The 17,764-nt window shown below is 42.5% G+C and overlaps 1 protein-coding gene across 5 annotated transcripts in view; it reads left to right on the forward strand.

The window, feature by feature from the left end:
• The window catches only part of nlrc5 (NLR family, CARD domain containing 5), a 191,041-nt gene that overhangs the window by 34,160 nt on the left and 139,117 nt on the right, over positions 1-17,764 (forward strand). For 4 of the 5 annotated variants that reach the window (XM_078544136.1, XM_078544137.1, XM_078544138.1 and 1 more), the window contains exons 2-6: positions 2,148-2,455; positions 4,424-4,489; positions 9,895-9,965; positions 11,359-11,500; positions 14,048-15,797. In XM_078544136.1, the coding sequence (XP_078400262.1) occupies positions 2,149-2,455; positions 4,424-4,489; positions 9,895-9,965; positions 11,359-11,500; positions 14,048-15,797 (2,336 nt within the window). In that variant the 5' untranslated portion in view covers position 2,148. The remainder of the gene's footprint in view (positions 1-2,147; positions 2,456-4,423; positions 4,490-9,894; positions 9,966-11,358; positions 11,501-14,047; positions 15,798-17,764) is intronic. The other variant, XM_078544140.1, reaches the window with a different exon arrangement.

The following is a 17,764-nucleotide window of genomic DNA, read 5'->3' on the forward strand; positions in this document are numbered from 1 at the left end:
TAAGATGATACCTTCCATCACTTTGCTGATGATTGAGAATAGACTGATGAGGCAGTGATTGGCTGGGTTGGATTTGTCCTCCTTTTTGTGGACAGGACATACCTGGGCAATTTTCCACATAGCCGGGTAGAAGCCAGTGTTGTAGCTGTACTGGAACTGCTTTGCTAGGGGTGCGGCAAGTTCTGGAGCACAAGTCTTCAGAACTGCTGCTGGGATGTTGGCACAGCCCATAGCCTTTGTTGTTTCCAGGGTCTTCAGACATGGAATGAGTTGAATTGACTGAAGACTGGCATCTGTGATGCTGGGGAGCTCTGAAGGAGGGTTACATTGGTTTATAAATAGGGGTATTGAATATAAAAGCAAAGAGATTATGCTAGAACTTTATAAAATTGATTAGGCCTCAGCTGGCGTGTTGTGGACAAATCTGGTATCAGACTTCAGGAAAGATGAAGAGACCCTGAGAAGGGTGCAGGTGAGGTTTGGCAGGGTGCCAGCGGGGATTTCAGTTATGAGGAGAGGCCGGAAAGTTTGGAATTTTCTCCTTGGGGCAGAGAAGATTTAAGAGGTGACCTAATGGAGCTTTTCAAGATGCTGAGGGGTTTTGATAGAGTAAATAAGGAGAGACTATTCCCTCTGGCGAGTAGTTAATAATCAGAGGTCATAGATGTAAAGTCATTGGTAAAACGTCTAGATGAGGAGAATTGTTTTTACTGAGGTCCTTGTCAGGATCTGCAATACCACCTGCAAACGTAGTGGGAGCTGATTCCTTTAAAAAAATTAAAAGGTAGTTAGAGAAGTACTTGAGGATGAGGAACTTAGAGTATTAAGGGATAATAGTGGGTACGAGAGACAAAACACAGGCATGATGAACCAAATGGCACCCTTCTGTGCAGTAGGTTAATGTGATTCTACCTAGATTTTTAATGTTAGTTATGTCCTTTTATTCTGCTGCCTAGAGCAGATGCAAGCCTTCTAATTCCATGCAAATGAAGTGGGAATAATGTAATGATGCCCAGACCTAGTCAAATTCAAGGATCTGAGAAAGGTGCAGAAAGAAGGAACCTGGAGTAAGTTAAATACATTATTCTCAGGTAACTAGGAAGATCCTCAAGACTGAAGGCCTTCTGGTTGCTGTTTGTTAGACTGCAGCCTAAAGGTCCCGCAGCCAGACAGAAACCATTGCTAAGAGGCATTTAGCAGTAGTAGGGGTTGGTTTTTTGTAGAGACAACAGAAGGAGGCCTTGAGCCTGTTCCACTGTTCAGTGAGATCATGGCCATACCCTTTAATACCACTGATTCTGTGCACAGGCCCCTGTGAGAATGTTGAATCCATTCTGATGACCTGAACTTGGAAATTTGCATAGGTTCACGAAATGGCAGGAGGGTTGCCCTGCCTGACTGATCAGGGACAGGAGAAGGAAAGTTAACCCTAATGTGTTTCTACTAACTAGTATCTGTTTTTTTTTCTCTTAGTGCATCTCATGCTGGTATCAAATTCCACTTGTGTCAATGTTATAAAATAGAAATTTCTGGCTGCAACACTACATCTGTCATAGGGATGTTTCAGTTTGCACTAACTTTTGGTATAGTGTACATCCTGTGCTGTCCATAGAGGAGGGATTCTCGCTGTGTTTCACATCAAAGTCAATCCACCCTGTGGTCCAGATTTAGCACCAGATCAACATAAGGTTCATTCAAACTACAACCTTAAGTATACAATAGACGCCAACTGTTTTCACTTTGCAAATAAAAGATATATAGCAAATAGGGAAAGGCAAACAGTGTGCTGTATTGAAAACGTAATGCAATGACAACTGGTTTGTTAGACAAATTGGCCATGAGGCAATTAGTACTGGTTGAGCTTCCTAGCATGAACCTCACAGAGAAGTGGTTCAATGCTGGTATGACTGCATGCTTTGTGAAAATCCTCAACAAATGCACTCTGAAATAAAGTTTGTGATTTTATTTAATGCTGTGAAGCACTTTACTACAATAAAGGTGCTATATAAATGCAAGCTGTTGCTGTTTAAATTAGTTTCAGGTGGAGTGAGCCTTGCTGAACTTGTTTCAATCGCAAAGGCTAACTGAATATTTTAGTATCTAACTGTATAGTCATTTCCAACTTGTCAATGTGGTTTCTTTGCCAGGATGAGCACCAGTGGAATTAAGGAAGTGCTGGAGAGTAACCATGGTCACCTGGTGGAGTGTCTCAGTCTGGAAGCTGACCGTGTCCTTGAAGAGGCCAGGGGTATCCTCAGCGAGGAGGAGCTGAACCTCGCCATGAGCCAAGGAACCAATGTGGAGAAAGTTTCACTGCTGCTAAACAAATTGATGACTAAAGATAATGACACCTGCAAGAAATTCATTGAAACTGTCATTATCATTATGCCCTGCAACTCATTCCCTATGTGTCTCGAGAACATGCTTATGACAGCTGGAGATAATGAAGCAGAAGGTAATTTGTGGTGTGCTTAAAATCGATTACAACCTAAAGGGCACAGGAGTCCATAGAGCCTCAGAAGGAGCACTATAAAGTGAAATGATTTTGTAATTGTTCAATTTTGACCTAATCTAAGTGAAGTTGGTTCACTTTGTCCAACATAGGGATAGTTAGTTTAAAAAAAACTCCAAGGTCCATCTAATGCTCCTTCTGCCTGGTAGCTAACTGAGACAACATTAATGAAGTTGTTGACTATTTCATAACAATTAATCTCTATCAGTTAGTCTACTACAGATCTATAAATGACACTAAGAAAACCCCAGCGAGGAAAAGCTTTGGAACCATAGGTCCAAAGCCACCTATCCTTAGTAAGCAACACTTTCTACATGTCATGTCTCAAATTGCTCATGTACTACATTCTCAAAATATTAACTCCTGAATCTAGTGTTAAATATTTAATGTTTACTATTCTGTTCTTGTTCAGTTTGTTCTATTGTATGCCATTAAACTTCAGAATCAGTGTTTAAAAACACTAATTCCAAATGAAGGCAACTAGTAATTTGTCCACGTCAATATACAAAACGAAATGAAAAATGTTTTGAGGAATGTGTTAAACTAATTTTACTTGTCTATATTTTCATTTAAGATATCTATATATCAAGAAGTCACTTGTATTTTTTGTGCATGAATTCTAGGTTTGTCAAAGGATACACTTACATTACTTGTTGTGTAAAGTGGAGTTAAGACCTGACTTGATCATAGAGCAAAGACTTTTGAAAATTCTTTGCCTTATGGCTTCTCTCTTATGTTGTGTCAAGCCATGACTAGGGATTTGAGCTGCATTTACACGGTAACTGTGTTTCAAACCATTACAGTTGTGGTTTAAATACATTAAAAGAGGATTATGATGAGGTCTGGAATTTTTTTTACATACCCAGCCCTGAGCCCCCCTGGCGCAGGTGTGGCAGAGATAAGATGCAATATGGATCTCCCTATTATACACTCCTATAAAGTAAATATCCCAAAACCTATGACTTCTATCTTTAGAAAGGTAAGGGTAGTAAATGGATAGGAGCACCATCACCTCCCAAGCTCCCCTCTGAGTCTCTCACACTTGCACATACATCGCCTACCCTTCCTTACCATTGCTGAATCAAAATCCTGTAGCCCTGACTGAATAGTGCTGTAAAACTACCTCAACCTCACGGACTGCAATAGTTCAAGAAGGTGGTCTACCACCACCTTCTCAAGGGTAACTAGTAATGACCAATAAATGATGGTTTTGCCAACAGTGCTCATATCCTGAGATTTAATTTATTTCTAATGTTCTTATGTTTCTGTTTCCTGCACAGAAATAACTCAATTAGTTGACTAATGCTCAGTTTTAACTAGTTTTTGACCAAGTCTACATCCAACGTAAAATGCCCCATTAGTAATTTCCTTAATAATCATCAGAGATGAAATTTGGATCCCATTGTCTAGGTTTGATCTGTGATGTGAATGGGCAGTCGCTCTACTTTCATCATTGTCCAAATGTGGGTGCAAAAATGACCATTTTCAAATGGGTAACGAATTGTGCATAGGAGGAAATAGTCATAAAGAAAATAATTATTAGTGAAAGACATTATGAATTACTCAATGGAATTAAGGAGACCAGAATGGAATGCCTATTTAATGTGCTGTACTAGTTATTTGCATGTCCAAAAATTATTTGGCCTTGCCCAACAATGTTTTCATTGAAGCTGATTGGCACCATTTTGTCTTGTGTGCCTCCTTTTTTAATTGTCCTAGGACCCAACAGGTTCAGATGCTTATAGACTGCAAAGAATTTGAAAGGCACAGGCCATTATTCTGTCCAGCTTCCCCAAAGGAAAGGTTAAGGGCTTTTATTACAATTGGCTGTATCTGGCAGTCAGGTAGAGTTCTGCAAGGTTTCTGGCTAATGAAAAATGTAACTGTCAACGTAAATGTCTTTCTTTCTAGGTTTGTTACGACAGCAACTGAATGAATCTAATTCCGACAATACACAAGTAGAATCAAGTATCACAGGTAAGAGTGGAAATTGCGGGATAGATTTTTTTTTTCAGAAAAGAACAAAAGAATATTTAAGAAAGCTGACAGAGGGAAGCTAGGGAACTATACAAGTTAACCTATAGCAGTTATTGGGAAATTGCTGGAGTCTAATTAAGGGTAGGCTGACTGAAAACCTTGAAACTTTTCAGCTGACCAGAGAAAACCAGCATGGGCTTGTAAAGGGTAGGTCGTGCCTGATTTATTTTTTTGAAGAGCTGATTAAAGTAGTGGGCAGGGGAATGTCTGTGGATGTTATTTATATGGACTTCCAGAAGATACGTATGTTACAGTCACACCTGTGAGACCATTTGGTAGAGGTGAAATTCATGGAACTGATATCAAATTATTTACTTTGTTGGGAAATTGGCTGAGCAGTAGGAGACAGAATAGGAATAATGAGCAGGCATTCTAATTGGAAGGATGCAACTAGTGCTGTCCTACAGTGTTCTGTGTTGGATCCTTAACTATTCACCGTATTTATTAATGACTTGGGTTAGAAAGCCACATATCCAGAATTGCTGATGATACAACGATAGGTAGAATTGTAAACAATGTTGATGGAAGCATAAAATTAAAAAGATATAGATAGGTTAAGGGTATGTGCAAAATAATGGTAAACTGATTTCAGTATAGGCAGAAGTGAGGTCATCCACTATGGATATAAAAGGAGAGAACAGTGTACTTTCTAAATCGTGAAAAGTTAGCAGCAGCGAAGGCCCAAAGAGACTCAGGGGTCCAGGTACATAGATCTGTCATGAACAGGTACAGAAAATAATCAAAAATGTGAATGGAATGCTGGACTTTAAATCTAGAGGAATAGAACACAAAGATCCATGCCTTACTAAGGAATTTAAGGATAGTATTAAATTAAGAGAAGAGGCTTATAATGTTATGAAGAATAGCAGTAAACTGAAGGATTGGGAGAGTTTTCAGAACAGCCAAAGGGTGATCAAAAATTGATTTTAAAGAAAAGAAACAATGGAATGGAGAGTAAACTAATCAGAAATATAGAAATGATATATTTAGCTTTCACAGATATATAAAAAGGAAGAGAGTAGCTAAAGTAAATTTTGGCTCCTTATACAGAGAGGCAGGAGAAATTACCAAGGGGAATAAGGAACTGGTGGAGACATTGAACAGATATTTTGAGCAGAATCTTACCCACTTTAAAAATAATCACTGGCTGGGAGCATTTGCAAGTTCAGACCCTGCACTAGCTGCAGCCTTGGAAGGATGGCAGCCCCACTGACAGAGGTGAACCCTCCTGTTATAGAAGAGGAACAGTGAGAATGCCTCCATCTTGAGGTGCCCTCTGAAGATGTTTCCATTTAAAAAAAAAAATAAGCTGTGGCCACAGATGCTAGGCCACCATTGTGGAGGGGGAAACCCCTCCATAGGATGGCCTTTGGCCGCAGCTGTGGCCTGGCGATCCCTGCGGCTCTGCTGGGGGTTGGGAGGTATGTATGAGGTCTCGCAGTTTCCCCTGGCCAGCTGCCAGCAAGCGACTTCCAGACACCTGCCAGGCTTTGGCCTCCATGGAATGCTGCTGGGAAGAAGTAGGCACTCACATATTCAGATTGGCTACTGGCACTGCCAGGTAGGTAGCCCTTCCTGTTTCCACCCCACCTCTGGCAAAATTGGATGCGGGAACTCCTCAGCCCACTGACCTGACTCCCTCCCATCATACCTGCCTCCCAGTCCTGCCATCGAAGCTGCCTGGGCAGAATTGTCAAGATTCCATACCTGACTTAACAGTTAAGGCACAAATTGCATACTGGAAATAGAAGGTAACCAAGGGGCTAATAAGAGGAAGGAACTTAAAAGTGAGCAATATCAGCAGAGAAAAAGAATTAGAGAAATTTAAGAGACTTAAATCTGACAAATTCCCAGGACCTCATGACCTACATCTTAGGGTTCTAGAAGAGATAGCTGCAGAGAAAGTGGATGCACTAGCTATGATTTTCCAAAATTCCATAGGCCAGCATTTTCCGTTCGGTGTGCGAGGGTGGGCCCCATTTTGCCAATGTGCAAAATGACGCACGGTGAAGTCGGGTGTGCGTCCCAACATCACCGCATGTCATTCCGATCTTTCGTTCAGTGGGTGCGCACTGGAGTTGGCTATGCACCCGCCAAACTGTCAAAGGCCTGTTAAAGCCATTAACACAGCAATTGAACTAATTGACAGGGCTGCCTACCCAGGTGGCCTTCGTATTTTTCACGAAACCTCATCCACGGGCGGGTTGAGGTGTCATGAAGGGTTTATTAAATTAATAAATATTTTATTAAACATTTGATAAACATGCCCCAGCTAATGTGTCGCTGTCACATGAGAGGACATGTGTAAATGATTTTTAACTTTTTTATTTTGAAGTGTCAAATTCAACTTAACCTCCCTGAGCTGCCTCAGGGAGATTTCTATGCTCTTTCGCGTGCATGCGCGAAAGAACACAGGCCCCGACTCTCCACCCTCCCTCCGCCTGCACTGGTAGCGCTCAGCACTACCGAGCACGCGTCACGCTGGGCGTGCCTTAATTGGCCCGCCCATGTAACGTGGCCGGCGCGCAGCCGATTGCAGGTGGCAATTGGCTCTGTGCCCGCCTGCGCTGGCTCCTGACTGGCTCGCCCAACAGGGAGAAAATTCTCCCCATAGATTCCACAACGGTCTCATCAGACTGGAAGTTAGCAAATGTAACAGCACTACTCTAACTTCGTGTTCCTTGTACAAGTACTCCCAAGTCTCCCTGAACGTCAACATTTAGAAGTTTCCACCATTTAAAACATAATTCTGCTTCTCTATTCTTACTACCACAGTGAATAATCTTGCACTTCCCCACATTATACTCCATTTCTACTGATTATGGATTAGGGACAGTCTAAAAATTAGAGCCAGATCTTTCAGAAGTGAAATTAGGAAACATTTCTACACACACAGGTTGGTAGAAGTTTGGAATGGTCTTCCACAAATGGCAATTGATGCTTAAACAATTGTTAATTTTAAACCTGATATTGATAGAGTTTTGTTTACCAATAGTATTAAGGGATGTGGGGCAAAGATGGGTAAAATAGGCCTAAGGAGCTAAATTGCCCATTTCTATTCCTCTGCTCCTAATTGAGAGAAATTATGGGACAAAATAAACATTCAACCCATCTAACCTAGAATTTGAACTAGAATTATAGTGAAGTTTTTAGTTGTAATGGCCATAATGGTAAGCTTTCTTTCTACACCCTCCCTGCCCCCCTCCACCCCACAGTGAGCTGGCTGAGGTATTCTTTAGGAATGCCTTTGCTAAGTTTACACCGTAGCAATCTTGTAACTGTTTGTATCAGTTCCAAAACCCTGAACTGCATCAATTTATACATGAAAGTATGAAGATGGAACAGTTGAGTAGAATCTTGTCACTCATAATGTAACCTGAGCCTGACTTTTGTTTGTGTAGTGACATAAATACTCAAAATGAACAATCCAAATAAAATCCATGGATCAGTTACTATGGGCAGAGTACTCCCCCCCATCAGGGGGGATGTTTAGGAGCGGGTGCGCGGAGACACGCCTCCAATCGGCACCCCAAATCAGGGACGTGCCGCCATTTTACATGGGTGGGCCAATTAAGGCCCATCCAGGGTAATGTCTGCAAGGAAACGCTATGCGCTCCCTGTGCAGGCAGGGGGGAGGGATTCCCTGAGCCAAGAGTGTGCTCTTTCGTGCACAAAAGAGCTCACTCATCTCCCTGAGACTAAGTGCTGCCTCAGGGAGATCGGCTCCACAATAAAAAAAATCTTAAAAATAGAAAAAAAAATTTCCCTGACATGTCCCCTCATGTGCCAATGTCACATGAGTTGGGACATGTCCATCACTTTTAAATACACTTTTATTACATTTTTAAAAACCTACATGAAACCTCATCCCGCCCGTGGATAAGGTTCATACTTTTTCTAATGCCCGCCAGGGCTCCCGGCCTGCCTGTCAACCTTAAGGTTGGACGGATAGGTCTACTAATTACTTTAATGAGTTTGTCAATGGCCTCAATTGGCCGTTGACAGGTTGGCGGGCGCACAGCTGATTGTGCTGCGTCCCCGCCTACCTGAAAATTGAAGTGGGGCGTGGTGATATCGGGAGTTCCTCCCAACGTCATCCTGCGTCATTTTACGCATTGGCGAGCGGGCCCCGCCCCCTGCTCACCGACCGGGAAATCCCGGCCTATGTGATGGTGCAAAAACTAAAGAATGTAATGAAACTGTCTTTAAAACAAAGATGCAAACGCTGTTGTCTATTTATTTTTAATTGGAGATGTATTTATTATTCTCTTATGGTCTCGGGATGAATTAAATCAGTGCCTATGGGCTGGGATGTGACAGAGGCTGACTATTTTATTAAAATAAAATGCAGGTGTTGAACATTGAGCTTCCCCAAGCCGATCTCATGCAGATTCCACAGCACTGGCAGAGGCAGAGACTTGACATTAGGCAAAGAAAGAGAGTAGAAGGCTTTCATTCATTCATATAGGAAATATGGCAGTTAATTCACAGCAAAGCCCCGCAAACAGCAATAACTAGGTCATGTTTTTCACTGATGTTGATTGAAGGTTAAAGACTGGTCAGGATGCTGGGAATAACTGCCCCGCTTTTCTTCAAAGCCATGAAGTAGGAACTCTTGCAACTCCCGGAGAGGGAAGATGGGGCCATGGTTTAACTTCTCTCCCAAAAGAAGACACTTTTGATAGTACAGCGTACTGCTGTGGAGTTTCACCCTAACCTTTATGCTCAAGTCTATGGGCTGGTACTTGAAACCACTACCTTCTGACCCAGAGGAAAGAGTGCTACATTTGAGCTATGACTGAGAATTAACTAGGATAGATAATTTTTGAATAATATTTGTATGTATCTCTTACTCTCCCTTGGCCTCTCTGTCTCTCCCTTTCTGGTCGGAATTCTCCGTCCCTGCCAGCGGCTGGACTAGTGGTTGGAGGGCATGCAGAATATGACAGGATGAAAAAAATCCAGTTCACTATGGTGGGAACTTGCGGTTCCAACTGTCCTGGCGGTATAATGGTGGGTTTCCATTCCCGCTGAAGGCAGTCGGGAAACCGTTTAGCATATAATTAATAGAATTTAAATGAGCGCTCTCTCGCGCTCTCTCTCGCGCTCTCTCTCGGAGAGAGAGAATCTTTATATATGTGTGTGAACAACTGGTTGTAAAATATGGAATATTACATAAATAATTTACAAGTTAGCATAAATTTGACATGTATGGCATTTTTTGAAATGTGCTGACCGAACGGCCAGTAATCTGAATAATCCCAGGTCGAACTTGTTGCCATGAGCCAACATCCCTGCTTAGTCTGTTCGGTAATGTGTCATTAATATTTTGACAACTTCTTTAGATGCTGGAAGAAAACGGAAAGCAGCACAAGTGGCAAACCCTAAATCTACTGAAGTAAAACGATCGAGAAAAGGTAAATCCAAGCACTAACATTAATGTGGACTGTAATACCTGAGAGTTGCAACAGCACTAGCCTAAGGGTGGTTGGATCTATGGTAAGAATTTGTCCTTGGCCTATATGCTCACTCCACATTAGACTTTGTTTTCCATGGGTTTCAGGATGACAACAGGGTTCCCAAACCCACAGTTGCCGGTGGCAGTGCTACCGGCACAGGGATATTCCTGGAGGTGACTTCCAAATTGGCTGCCTCTGAGCTCATTGTCCAATGGGTGACCTCTCAATGCTGTAGACCCAATTGGAAGACTGGCAGCTCCGGAGCCTCAGCAGTCCCACCGGCAGAGGTGACGCTGCTGAGGCAACTCAGAGAACATGCAAGTGCCTCAAAATGGAGGCACCCTCGGAGCCTAATAAATAACCAATAAGTTACAGGGGTGGGGGGCGGTTAGGTGGCAAGCCCCTCGGATCAGAGGGGAAATCTCTCCGCTTGGATCATTGGAATTGCGGAGGGCCCTTTGAAGTCCGTGGCCCCTCTTTTGGGAATGCCCCAGTGGTTCCCCTTAGATGGAGGCCTCTTCCATTAAGCTGAGGGCCTCCAAATACATTGGGGTGGGGGGTCTGCTTTGCTATCAGCAGGATGCATGTGAGCAAGAAAAGCCATCCCGAATTGGAGCCTGAATTATTTCAATTTTCTGCGCACATCTGTCATGGGGTGATGCACCCCCCCACCCCTTGGGAAATTTCCCGTTGGCAGGAATGCATCAGGGTGCAGTCCTGATGAGGCACCCACCCTATTTTGCTGGCTTTCCCCCACCTCCTAGCCCGCCACCCTAGGGCTTGGAAAATGTGGCGCCTATCTCAGACTGGAGACTTGCTGTGATCAGGAGCCCATGTTGCATACCAATGCTTTATACAGCTTGGCTGCTTGATTTGGTTTGCCCTGGGGATGAGGCCCCATTTTATTACCCACCCCTGAATGCTCACTGCAGTCCTTTGTTGATGGTGCACCCACATTGATAGTGGGTTGGCGATAGCAGGATTTTGACCCAGCAACAAGAAAGGGGATTGGCATGTGTTTGGCTGAATAATTGCACACAGTGGCTCAGGACTGTCTTGCTTGGTTGAGATTGGTGACTTAATCTGTAAAATTACCTGCTGATCTCACCGTCAATAAGCAATTTCTTGGATTGGTTTCGATCGCCTGGGTGAGTCAGATGGAATTATCAAAGTCCTGTCCCCTTATTAACCTCGTAAATTTTTTTTCATTTTTTTTGCCTCTCTGGGGAAATTACATGGCTGCAGGGTATGAGAAAATGTCTAGTCATGATGCTGCAGGCATCTTTATATGGGACAGGCTTGATGGATGGTTGTACATAAGCATGAAAACAGATTTCTTATTCTCTTTTGGGTAACCATTGCAAAGCAGCAGCAGTAAAATCCAGTTCTGTGGCCACTTTCACCAGCACTCTGATGAACCCAAACCTGCAAGAAATGGACAGCACATCATTTCAAACTGGAGAAGAGTATTTGAATTTGCCAGCAATTTCAGGTCATTTTTAACGTACTATCTCTAAGTTCATTTGTTCTTTCACTTTACCAGTAGAGCAATATAGTACAAAAGCAAGCAAGTTATGCTGAACTTTTAGAAATCACTGGTTAGGATTCAGCTGGTGTACTGTATCTAACTCTGGGTACCACACTTTAGTAAGGATGCCAGGTCCTTTCAGTTGGTGTAGAAGAGGTTTACTAGAACTTTACTAGAGGTTTACTTCAGAGATGTGGAGAGAGGAAACTATGCGAACATATGAACACAGGGCAGCAGTAGGCCATACAGCCCCTCGAGCCTTCTCCACCATTTAATAAGATCATGGCTGATCTGATAGTAACCTGAAATCTGCGCTCCAGCTACCCTCCGATAACCTATCACCCCCATGCTTACCAAGAATCGATCCACCACTGCCTTAAAAATATTCAAAGACTCTGCATCCACCGCCTTCTCAGGAAGAGAGTTCCACTGTCTCACTACCCTGAGTGAAAAAATTTCGCCTCATCTCTGTCTTAAATGGGCGACCCCTTATTTTTAAACAGTTGACCCCCCACCCTAGTTCTAGATTTTTCCACAAGAGGAAACATCCTCTCCACATCCACCCTGTCAAGACCCCTCAGGATCTTATATGTTTCAATCAAGTCACCTCTTACACTTCTAAACTCCAGTGGATACAAGCCTAGTCTTTCCAACCTTTCCTCATAAGACAATCCACCTATTCCAGACATTAGTCTGGTAAACCAGACTATTGGGGTTCTGCAGAGAACGTGAAGATGAAGGACGGATTTAAGAGGTGTTCAAAATGATTAGGGGTTTTGATCGAGAAAATAAGAACAGACTGTCTCCTGTGTCAGGAGGTCCAATACCAGAAGATCCAGACTGAAAATAATAGACAAAATCACTAGTGAGAGAAGAGCTTTATTTTTGCACAACAAGTTATGATCTGGTATTCACCATGGAAGCAGATTCGATAGTAACTTGCAAAAGGGAATTGCACGTCCAATAGAAAGGGAAAGATTTGCAGGATTATGCAGGAAACAAGCAGGACATGCCTGAGATGAATAAATTCATTTGCTGTTACGTAGATTTATATCAATTTACCAGGGCGGGCAGCACTTTGGGCTGCTCGTTGTGCATCTGTGTGGCTTTTTTTCATTAATATCAGCGCCATAACAACAGTGCTTTGCAAACAAATTTTTCCCACTGGGTTTCTTTTGTGCTTTTGAAACTTTGAAGTGCACAATCCAAAGTATCAATATATATGCAGTGGATACAAAGCATATGCACCAATTATACCTTCTAACTGATACCTTGTAGCAAGTATGGACTGAGTTTGGTGTAATTTTACACTGACTGGAGTGTTGCACCATTTGACATACAATGTATTATATAGCAGGAGGATTATTCCCTATGATACACAACCTTCTACATTTCCCAACATTAGTAAGTAAAGAGACCTGGCAGGATTTACAAGCAGCAGCATGCTAGGTGAATGGCTGGTCTTGCTGTCAATCATAAAAAATGTCCTGGTGCATTATGTGATGGTGTTCAATAGACTCAGCAGGGAGGGAGCCCTAACTGGCATTCTAGAACAAAACTGAAGAGGACAAGGCTTCCTGGGGTGAACAATGGGTTTTGATTAATCTGGATGAACCAAGGCATTAAAAAGAAATCAACAAAGCCTTGCCCCACATATTACAAGTATTCATTGGCCAAATGCTCATCCAGCTGTGCTGCTCCACAAACCTACACGATGACCCAGACTCCAATCCCCCATCTAATACTAGAAGCCATTTAGAGAAATAACTTTCTGGTGACTTACTACACCATAGAGAGAAGGGTAGGAGTAAAAGTTAACATTTTTTAATTACCATTATAAATGTTACTTTTAATACATTTTCATCTGAGGAAAAAGTTGAGGATAGCTCATGAAACCAAAGTCGGAATATTTTTGGAGCGCTTTAATTTTTTTCCTTCCTGCCGCTGGCTAGCTTAAGATCGCTAACTTTCAAAAGAAGAACTGTGCAATTTGATTGTTTAGTGATCTGCTGCTTCTACTGATTCTTAAGCTTCCTTTGATTGGCTCAGTTAGTTGATGGCAATGTAATAGATCAATCCATATGTCAGTCACCATGAAATTATGGAGCAGAAGTGTGACACTGAGATGTGATACTTTCAGATGGTTTATTCCAGCTTTGTGCCTTTGTAAGCTGCGATGCAATAAAAGAAAGACTTGCATTTATATAGCACCTTTCATGACCTTGCAGCCAATGAAGTCCTCCTCAAGTCCGGTCACTGTTGTAATGTAGGAAACATGGCAGCCAATTTGCACACAGCAAGCTCTGACAAACAGCAATATCATGATAACCAGAAAATCATTTTTTAAAGTGATATTTATAAAGGGATAAATATTGGCTGGGACACTGGGGGGATCTCCCCTATAATGGATATGCACCAGATTTTTAATGCTACAGGTACATTTTTTTTCTAATATTAGGCCATTTTTTTGATCCTTTGGACTCTGATGATCTTTATGTTTTGTGTCAACAGAATCTGCAGAGGATTATAAATCATTAATGATAAAGAGCATCTCTCAGAAATATGAAGCCAACATCACAAAAGAGGATGAAATGAAACAAGTGATCCTTGACCAGACATTTAGAAGCCTGACCATGAAGGATGGAAATGTGGCCAAACTGAAGGAGAGAATAGATGCTAGTCGGGATGATGTGTTCAGTTCACCAGGGCTGGAAGAGAGTCAGGACTCAGTTGCAAACTTAGCAGAGTTCCTCAACAGAAAGCATGTTTCCAATTGTCGTGTGCACATTCTACTCGGAAAAGCAGGAACTGGAAAGACCAAGTTGATGCACAAAATTTGCTATGAGTGGACGCGAGGGGCCGTCTGTCAGTTCCAGTACATCTTTTTGTTTGAGTTCCGCCAACTGAATCTCATCAAAAAAAGCATAGATCTGAAGAGTATGTTGTTTGACTTGTTTCTTCAGCCGGAAAGGAACTCCCATTCCGTATTTAGATTTATAGTAGGAAACCCAAAGAAGATTTTGATCCTGTTTGATGGCTTTGATGAGTTTGCAGGGAAAGCCTCTGTCCGCACCTCGGCTGTTTCCAGTGACCCCAATGCACCACTATCAGTGGGACAGTTATTTTCCAGCTTGTATCATGGGAAACTGCTCCCTGGATGTACAATTCTAATAACTTCCAGGCCCAAAGACATCCTCTGCTTGCCTTTAGATGTTGTGGGTCAGGTAGGGGAAGTCTCGGGTTTCAACCAGTGTAAAATCGAAGAATATGCCAGTCGTTTCTTCAAGGACAGTGAACACAATCGTCAGGCAACCTGCCACTTGCAGAAGAATAGGAAGGTATTAAACATGTGCTCCATTCCAGCCATGTGCTGGGTCGTTTTCCTCTGTCTTGAGCACTTGTTATCTCAAAGTTGTTTAGAACCTAAGCTACCTCATACAATGACACAATTCTATATTAAGATGCTTACTGTGTTTTTAAGGAAAGGTACCAATAGTAAAGTGGCAAATGTTAACACTGAAAACCGACTGCTAAACAAACACAGAGAAGAGATTCAGGGACTTTGCAAGCTTGCAAGAAAGGGGCTCCAGGAGAGTAAATCTGTGTTTTATTTAAGAGACCTCCTCTCTGAAAAGGTCACTCATTTTGCTTCCTCGTATGGGTTTCTTACCACTTTTGAAGTGAAGACAATTGGTCAGAACCAAGAGAACGGACACGCCTTTGTTCACTTGACCCTCCAAGAGTTCCTGGCAGCACTTCATCAGATGATTGACAGCACAATTACTGACCAAATGCTAAAGCGCAGGTTTTACCTCAAATCAAAATGGACATCCAAGAATGATGTGAGAAATGAGTTCACTGATGCTGTTCACATATTTTTATCTGGATTAGCTTCGAAAGGATGTAAGCAATTCCTTAGTATCTTGTCGAGCAAGAATGAAGTGTGGGTGCAAAAGAAGCAGAAGGCCATTTTACAGAATTTGCAAAAGTTAGCCACCACAAATCTAACCGGGCCAAAAATAATCGAATTGTGCCACTGTGTGTACGAGACACAAGACTGTGACCTTGCACGGGAAGTTGCAGCACATTTAAAGTCCAAATTTGAGCTTCGAAACTTCAGGCTTACTCCAGTGGATATGACTGTTTTGACTTTTGTTATAAATAGTGGAGCCTGCTGCATCTGCTTGGATATTGGAGGTTGTGCCATGGATCTAGAATCTGTCGCCGTTTTGGGGACTTGCAAGAACATAGAAATTTTTGTGTAAGTAAATGTGATCTTTAGCAGGAGTTTCCAATGTTGTTGCCGTATTGTGGAGTCTCGGGGGGACCTTACGTGACCTGGAATTTTGCTGCCCAATTTAACCCACAGCATTATCTAAGGCTGTGTGGTCTTTGTGCCTGCCCAGCTGTGAAGGGTTTACATTTTGAGATTAACTTGTCGTTCTCGGTGAGGTGTCTCACTTGATGGGAGCAACACAGATTTAAGAATCAAACACAGAGATTATGCTGATTTATGGTGTTTGCCATTCATTTCAATTACTGGAAATTTGAGCTTGGGAGGTCACGGGCTGATTCTCCTCCGATCTTGGCATTCATTGAGCAAGTCTCCTCACCAGGAATGGAGTCTCGCAAAATATTTTCTATACCCTTGATATCAATGTTGCTGGTAAAGTCTGTCCTCTCCCTCTCTACTGCTGGCCATGAGTTTGATGCTAGCACTGGAGTTGATTGCATATCCTGTGGACATCAGTCCAACCTAGAGTCAACATGGATTGATGTGGCCTGCTTCCTAGGTCGCTGGTATGATTGGACCCTCATGTCTACTGCAAATGTTGCAGACCATAGACCCACACCTTGAGTGAATCATGCCCAACCCAATTTGGATAGAGGTTTAAGTGGAACTGGTGATCCTCTTTATTGCTGTCCACAGCATGAACTAAAGAACATTCGAACACTGGAAGATAAGTCTCACTTAAGTACAGCTTGCCATGTGAAACATTTCATTTTCTCGGCTGGTTGATTTCTCCATCCTCTGGCCTGGGAATGTTCCTTTTCTTAAAGCACACACACACTTCAAAACCACAATAACTATCAGCCAGCACACTCCCCCACTTCACTTAACCCTTCACTATCCATTCTTTCCACCTGTCTGAAATCTACAGAATGGGTTGTGATGCTATGTCTGAAGTTATTCCTAAAGAATGCTTTTGCTGGTTTGTGGCACTAGTGCACAGAGGAAATCATTCCCCAGATCCATGATTTTTCTCTTCAGTTCTTGAAGCACATGTCCAAAACTAATGTATTGGTTTGTCTCCATCTCCTTTCACTTGAGCCGTCACATGGAAAATTGGTTCAAATTATCAGACTGCTTATCTGACATCCAGCATGTGAGCAGAAATTTCCTCCACTTAAATATTGGGAAGACTGAAGGTATTGTTTTCAGTCCCCGCTCCAAACCCCATTCTCTAACCACCCACTTCATCCCACTCCCTGGCAATAGTCTGAGATTAAGTCTTGGTGTCACATTTGATCCTGAGATGAGCTCCTGACCTCATATATTTGTGCCATCACTTAAGACCGCCTATTTTCACCCCCACAACATTGCTGAACTTCACCCCTGTCTCAGCTCATCTGTTGATGAAATCCTAATACCTGTCCTTACCTGTCAACTTGACTATTCCAATGCACTCATGCTGGTCTCCCACATTCTACCTTCTCTAAACCCAAGGTTATCAAATACTCTGCTGCCCATGTCTCAACTCAGAAATCCCGTTTCCGCCATCCCCTCTGATTGCTGACCTGCATTGGCTGCCAGTCAAGCAATGTCTTGATTTTAAAATTCTCAACTTTGTTTTCAAACCTCTCCATGGCCTCAGCCCTCCCTACCTCTGTAATCTCCTCCAGCCCCACAACTCTCCGAGATATCTGCGTTCCTCTAATTCGGACCTCTTGTGTATTCCCAGTTATAATTGTTCTACTGTAAATGGGTGTTCCTTCAGTTGCCTTGGCCCCAAGCTCTGGGATTGACCAAGGTTTTGGTGATCTGTCCTAATATCTCCTTTGTGGTTTGGTCTCTTACTTTATTTTATAATGTTGTGATGTTTTACAGGGTTAAAGGTGCAAAGTAAATGTTGTTATTGTTGTTTGAAGTAAAAACGTGGATAGTAAAATGTAGCTTTGAGAAGGAGACAGCTAGCTAGAAGTTAAAATGTTGGTTCCTAATTATAC

The sequence above is a fragment of the Cetorhinus maximus genome, chromosome 6 (genome assembly GCF_964194155.1).
Source record: "Cetorhinus maximus chromosome 6, sCetMax3.hap1.1, whole genome shotgun sequence".
Lineage (NCBI taxonomy): Eukaryota > Metazoa > Chordata > Chondrichthyes > Lamniformes > Cetorhinidae > Cetorhinus > Cetorhinus maximus.